The sequence below is a fragment of the Aspergillus brasiliensis genome, assembly GCF_001889945.1.
Source record: "Aspergillus brasiliensis CBS 101740 unplaced genomic scaffold ASPBRscaffold_17, whole genome shotgun sequence".
NCBI classification, from domain to species: Eukaryota; Fungi; Ascomycota; class Eurotiomycetes; order Eurotiales; family Aspergillaceae; genus Aspergillus; species Aspergillus brasiliensis.
Window position 1 is genome coordinate 615,344 of NW_027137458.1, and position 6,893 is coordinate 622,236.

General features: G+C 45.7%; 4 protein-coding genes across 4 annotated transcripts; 3 read left to right on the plus strand and 1 right to left on the minus strand.

Annotated features, from left to right (window-relative positions):
• Positions 1-764: 764 nt before the first annotated feature.
• ASPBRDRAFT_136172 (uncharacterized protein) lies at positions 765-1,133 on the plus strand (the record flags this gene model as incomplete). Its single annotated transcript, XM_067618769.1, has 1 exon — positions 765-1,133. The coding sequence occupies one exon, from the start codon at positions 765-767 to the stop codon at positions 1,131-1,133; it is 369 nt and encodes a 122-aa protein (XP_067474526.1).
• A 2,429-nt stretch (positions 1,134-3,562) lies between these two features.
• Positions 3,563-5,535, plus strand: ASPBRDRAFT_48317 (uncharacterized protein). Its single transcript, XM_067626063.1, has 3 exons — positions 3,563-4,170; positions 4,401-5,379; positions 5,505-5,535. Exons 1-2 carry the CDS (start codon positions 3,758-3,760, stop codon positions 5,086-5,088), a joined length of 1,101 nt encoding a protein of 366 aa, XP_067474527.1. The 5' UTR covers positions 3,563-3,757; the 3' UTR covers positions 5,089-5,379; positions 5,505-5,535.
• Positions 4,894-5,864, minus strand: ASPBRDRAFT_48318 (Zn(II)2Cys6 transcription factor domain-containing protein). The gene is made up of 2 exons (XM_067626064.1): positions 5,425-5,864; positions 4,894-5,377 (listed from the first exon to the last, which is right to left on the minus strand). Exons 1-2 carry the CDS (start codon positions 5,563-5,565, stop codon positions 5,120-5,122), a joined length of 399 nt encoding a protein of 132 aa, XP_067474528.1. The 5' UTR covers positions 5,566-5,864; the 3' UTR covers positions 4,894-5,119.
• Positions 5,681-6,478, plus strand: ASPBRDRAFT_48319 (uncharacterized protein). The gene has a single exon (XM_067626065.1). The coding sequence runs from the start codon at positions 6,084-6,086 to the stop codon at positions 6,285-6,287; it is 204 nt and encodes a 67-aa protein (XP_067474529.1). The 5' UTR covers positions 5,681-6,083; the 3' UTR covers positions 6,288-6,478.
• Positions 6,479-6,893: the final 415 nt, after the last annotated feature.

Here is a 6,893-nt window from a genome sequence, read left to right on the forward strand (position 1 = left end):
AACGTGAAGCCACCTTGGATACGTTATGATTAGTAATAATTATAGCCGTAGATATAATGGTCCTTGACAGGCGTTTGCTTAAAGTCTTGTTCTATAGGTAAGTAGGGAGTAGTTGTTGACAAGCACCCTGGATCAGCATTGCTATCAGCAATTCTCGTGCGCAGGGCACAAGTATTTTATGCTATGGCATTTTAGAAGGATTCATGTTATCTAGAATGAGAACATCTTATATTTTTGGATCCGCTTGAATACCAAGCGTGGAGAGAAACGCCTTCGATATTTGTTCTCAGCCTGAGTGCTTAAATACAGTTCATACAGTTAAATAATAAGACAGATATTTCATCCATCCAATTTGTGGTAGTTAAGTTGGAAATGACAATATTATTTTGAGCAGGTCAATAAACGAGCTTGAGCCTGCGTCTCCGTTTTCCACGTGGTCGGAATGATGCCACTGATCCCGTTATTTTGTGATGTAATCTGGACGTACGATAACACTACTAATGAGGGTGGGCCTGCGGTCCTACTTTTTTCCGGCAGCGTTCGGCAAGGACAGATCTTCCTGCTGACACCTCGCTCCGTAGCATTTAGACAAGTTACATAGTCGTCATACAACAAGTCAACCCTATTTTTGCTAATCTTGATCGTTGTTTCTACGCCTTTTGCTCTCCGTTAGGTTGTCCCAAACTCGTACTGCAAACAGCATCCACACTAGGACACAAATGCAATAGTGCAACTCCCTACTCGTCTGATTAAAAGCCTCTTTCATGTCAGAGACAACGATAAATGGCATGAACGACAATTCCCGGGTTCCAAATCAAACACCTGAAACTTCACCAGCAGGTCATGCTGCCCACCGGCCGACTCAATATCATGCCAACCATTTCGAGGATATTATTGCAGACGAGAATGTCTTTCAACTGATTGGTTCTTCCAGTGCGCAGACGACGATGGCCAAAACCGTCTCCGCCAAGGCGCACGCAACTCAATGCTTTGGGGATATGTCCGATACCACATTCCAGCAGATCTCGAAGGATCGCTGCCGCAGCACAGAGAAGGGAAAGGGTGAGGGCCAGGATGATAGTGTACGCCATGATGCAGTTAGGCCCGGACGAAGGCTGGGCCGTGATATTTAAACCATTTTTAGACATTTTTTTGTGTAGGTTTGAGTCTATGTTGTGTCAACCTTTGCTGCTTATTTTGGCGAGAGATACAATTAATAAGCGGCACACATTCAAGTGACTGATGTGACGGCTCCTCGCTCTGACTGCTTTTTGGTCCAGTCCAGTCCCATACCTGCTCAAGGTTACTTTTAGAATCTTGCGAGATATGTTCCATCTACTCATAACCAATAGCTTCGTCTTTAATCGATATCAAGTCATGTCTTATTTATGCCGAATTGCCGTATGAGAGAAGGCTTCTAATATATTCTGTATCTTTGAATATGAAGATTACGAACTAAGGTCTTTGTTCACGAATCAGTATTTGAGCAATGCAACCAAAAATCCTGAACGTATTCCACCTTCGCGGGGCCTATCCTGTAATGCCATGTAATTAATTATCACACCAAAAAGAAGCTAAAAATTCATGTGTCGATTAACTAACATCAATCAGATAACGAATAATGTACCAAAGCCTACGGAACACCAGACGATTGACAGTCTATCCACGTAGGAGACTAATCCTTGGGGACCAGTAGTAGTAGCTAGTATATTACTATAATATGAGATAGAAAAGACTTTCATGGTAACATTGATAATCTCATAACTCCAGACAGTGCTTGATCCCCTTTTCTGTAGCTTCCAAGACTAGAAAATATAGACCATTATGACAGTACTAGGCTGCCTAACGAGAGGAGAGCGGTCTCCTAAGCTATCTGGGCCTTGTCGGCTGCCATTTCTTCAATTACATAAATGGCAGGTACTTAATACTGCCAGATACTTTAGAGGTTTACAGAAACAAAACAAAACAAAACAAAAAAAGAAGAGGGGGAGAGAGAGAGGAGAGATAATTAGTTCCTCTGGAGTTTCTGTTAAATCGTAAATAAAAGCTATATATAAACTGTATCGATCTCCTGTATTTGTTTGTTGGTAGGGATGCCATAAATAGAGAAAAAGAAAAGAAAAGAAAATTATCGTTTATATGGTATTATACGATGAGCTGCATGATTGTGGAGTACGTTGAGATATTTCATCTGATACCTATAGCTAGCCTTAAATTACATGGACTTTTAGGTTCCTAACCAGGTACCTTCTTATCAAGTGAGATGACTCGATGGCTGGGAAGGGCGAAAGATAAGCATGTAGAACGCTATGCAAGAGAGAACACATGGGGCAAAGGTGCCAACCCGATTCCACGACATGTACCGAAGTTGATCTTCATGGTAGGTTACGCGGGGAAACGTGCATAGTGGATTCCGAGAATACTGATCGCCGCCCTTAGTTTTGGTGATGAAGGATGATCCGAAGGATGATCGAGTTGAATGTGTTGAACAGGCTGAAGCTCCATCACACCCCAGCGTGCCAGGGTGCACGCGGCCCGCGAACCCATCAGCGCTGCTCAGAACATTCGAAAGTGCACTAAAACGTTTCCGCTAGCTCTGCCATGCCATATTCATAGATGTTTTACGGGAAAAGCTACTGGTTGCGGTTGCGGTTTCATCGAACCATAGATTACCGATCCCCTACAATATCACGTGATAGGTGATGAGTCATTGCTCTGAAGTGTCAAGGTAGGAAGTTTTCCAACCCCCGAGGAAACTTCTTATTATCACAGAGAACATATCCTGATCTTTCAATGTTTGTCATTAGTCTGACTGGTGGAAGTCCGAATAAGCCACTGAAAACCACAAGTTGGCTACGTTCATATTAGAACAAGAGTTACTCCCCCCTGGCTACCCCTGTTTGATGAAAGCTCTACCGTATTCCGCCTCAAGTTCATTAGATGAGCCAGCACACAATGAGCGTCTAAAGGTCCCCTAATCGTACTCAGCTCGTAGTATCTGTTTACCGAAGATAACCGCCACAACAGGCGTTGATCGAGTAATACGGAGTCTTCGTACGGATTGCTTGGGACAGTACGGGTAACGAACCCCTCTTCTGTACGCGTTAATCACGTATCATGATTGGCCAAACCACGGCACCAACGACCATACATCTGTCATTAATTCGGCTGCCTGACTTCGAAACCCAGACTAAGCGGGTCTAGCTGGGACAATGAGATGAGTCGTCTTCCAGGGGCGGCTCTGGTCGAGTTTCGTACTGACAGTTGCGTATTTTATCGCGGGGTCTTGGATTGCTGAGAGAAGCTCAGTACTACCACGTGTATTTACGCTACGAGCGCTTTCGGATCGTACGATATAGTCATCAGCTAAACTAGATGTAACGAGTCTCTACTTTTGCAGGGCTTCATTACATCCCATGAAGGATATAGGGATACAGTAAAAGCTTGATGAGGGTCACAACATATTTGTCCCTCCGGTTTCCGTCGTGATCGCAAATGGAACGTGAAACGGACGGTCATTACAGTTGATACGGAACCTTGTATGGTTCTCCCAATCGCAGCGTTTCTGTAGCCGCCCGGCTTATTCACAGGGAGCCTCGTGCTTGACCCGCTGATGATGATTAAATCTACGATCCAGCGGATTATTCCCAGACTGAACCACAACTCCTCAGACATATGGTAGAATTTCCAACAGATTTATTTCTTTACTGGCTTATCTGTCAATTTCAATCCCCTCCTCCAAGTCGAAAAAATCAATATGGCGGATGCTCTCTCCGTGGCCTCCAGCTTGATCGCGCTTGCGACTTTCGCCTTTGAAGCGAGCAAATCGCTCTATGCTCTAGTCGAGGGCTTCAAAAACACGCAGCGAACAGTTCGTGAGCTACGGTACGAACTGGAATCTTTGACACAGGTCCTCGGCACCTTAATCTCGGCAGTAATGGACAATGAAGCCGAGCTGGCCAGCTTGAAGTTACCTCTTCTGCGATGTGGGAAAATATGCAGCGAGTTCAGGGACATTATTCGCAAATGTGTGGCCCACTCTAACGGCCAACGCACAAGCTTTCGTGACTGGGCTAAATTACAGTACATGGGTGGGAATATTAATGACCTGAAAACAACGCTTGCTGGTTATAAAGCGACTATCTCTATCGCTCTTGGGGGGGCCACATTGTAAGATATATTAGCCCTACAATGACTATGAATCATTGACTCTGACTCAATATGCTCAGTCGTCAAGCCACTGTTGCCAGCGCTGTCGTCGACCAGTATAAGACCATGATCGAGGAAGCAACGTCTGACCTTCAGGAACATCTACTAGACATTGAGGAAAGGCTGCAATCACTCGATCAGCAAGGAAGTCCTGTTCAGGGGTCTAATACGTTTGACTTACGAGACATAAGGGAGGAGAAAGAAAGCACTGAGCAATGCCTGACCATATGTACTCATGTCGCGCAAGTCATTGCACACTTCCAGAAACAGCTTCCGCAACTCCCTTCTAAGGGTGAGAGTATATCTGTATCGTTTGGTTCTGGCAATGATGATATATCCGGTCAATCCCAGAACCTGACCAGCGCTATGCTCACTGACTTTAGCGCAAGAGTCTCATCAAACTCGGAGGCACTCCAGGCCCGTCTGATGGAACTGACAAACCGACTGAGACAAATGTCGGAACAGGGCATAATGTCCAAGGATCTCACGAACCTGAATCTCATCAAGGAGGAGAGGGAAAGCATTATCCAATGTCTTAATGTCTGTTCAGAGGCCTCTGAATTGGCACACAGAGCCCGCACAAATATCTTTGAGGACGTGACATCTTCAGATGAGTCACATCAGCTCGTGGTATCTACCATTGGAGATCTGATTTCCGCCAAGCATATCATCACTGGCTCGAAATCGGCGCAGTGGTTGGGCCAAATGTCAGACACTTCGCTACAGCAATTATCTCGGGACTTCCGTGGACAAGTCAGGATAGGAGAAGAGCCACCCGCGCGGGCGGAGAAAAATGAGTTCAATACTCGCTACGGGTCTGGTCAGCTGCTCGGAGAAGACTCTCCAAGGCGCCGAACATCTCCCAGCGACAACCGTTAAATACATGTGGTCAACGTGCATCCTACTTCTCTCAATGTGTCATCTCTTGCAGCTCTGCCAGACTGTCGTCAACCGAAGAAGATTGTTTCATCCTATCCACCAGATCACGGATATCCTGATCTGCACCGCTTTTGAATGTTTGAATCACCATCACCAGGGCGTTTCTGTATCCTTCTGTTGCCTTTTCAGCATGTCGCAGAGCTTCTTTTCTTCGTCGGTCTTTGGAGGGCTCGAATACACAAGTTCGCCCAGAATGAACACAGTTTTCGCAGGATGGAGGACCAGTGCACTATAATCAGTTAGCCTCATCAATGTAAGTTAATTCGCAACATCAACCTTAATGTGTTTTCTACGGCAATTCGTGCACGCGAATGATCTGCGCTTGGATGAAGGCTGGACGGGAGAGTAGCCTACTTTCCCGGGGGAGACTTCAGGCAGCAGCCGTCGGGGTAGATTTCTTGATGTCGCTTTGTTCATGGTGAATATCGGTTGGCTCTGACAGATTGAATTGCCCGGTAGATGTGATTGGCTAATACTGGCGCTTCGCTTCCGGTATATGATGATAGAAAGCTGGCGGAGGACGCATAGTCTTGGGGAGACAATGCTGGACTACATTGCACAGTGGTGTTCTATTATATACATAGTGAAGCATGTTTGCTTCAAGAGAAACATTCGGGCTAAGCCTCTTCGACCCGATTCCGCCAAGCCTGTCAAACAAAGAACAGCCTATCAGCCTCCCTCAACCAGCGTCGGTGTTACCTTGCTAAACTCGACAGATCATCTTCGGCAGAAAGGGGCTAGCTAATAAGCCGACTTTTCTGTCCCATGGTAGAGTTCGGCGTTCCAGGCGCGATATTGCGACTTAGTGAAAAGATACTGTTATCCGTGCCAGTAAGGATAAGCGACGAGTGGAGGGAACAGTAAGCATCGAATGGCACACTATGTAACTCGCCGTGAAGTATAACAAAGAAGCTTAAAGGAGTATCGTGTTATCCATGGCCCTGAGAAATACGGGGCTAAGACAACAACCACACGGCACTATCGATACTATTGACAACGAGGTCAGATCTGTCCAGTCTCACGAAGAACTTGATGGCGCGCCCGAGTCCAGGTACTGTTGCTTACGTAAGTCATTATGGGTGTTGAACGCATTGCAGGCAATATGCAACCCAGCTCTTCAACAGCCGGAGCAGGCGTAGTTTCAAGAGCTGCAGTGGTTGGTGTCGTACAAACCACACCCATTCCGGTGCAGGTGCTCCCAGGGGCTGCACGTTGGCGGACCTCGCGGCATAACCAAGCCGGCATGGAATAAGATTATTCCGAGACGTATCCCTTTTGAGACCAGTTTTTCTGCTACTAGTCAAAATGGTACAGATAGGAGGCGGTCTTTGTCTTTATTTTTTATTTATTTAATTATTTATTTTTTTTTTTTTTTTTGCACCACCATTGAAGGTGCTCAGAGAGTTATACAACAAGAAGAAGTTCAAAATAAGCAAGTTCCAGAGATTGAGGCTGAGGTTGAGCAGCTACCTCAACCTCCAGAAAGCCCCTCACGCGTGTCTCTACGCTGTATAGATTACTTCAGATTGACCATAGACGTACACAGTGCTCTAAAACACCTAGTAATTAGGCATATAGTATTTATATATGAATTTGTCTTGATTGAAAGGCTTCATTTTGATTATATCGGGTAATCGTACCAGAGGGGTGGGCCGCGCGAACGTTGGATTACGTTATCCGGGGATTCTAACAATGACTAAATGATGACTAAGCAATTGAGCCCCAGAGCAGGCGGATAGGAACGA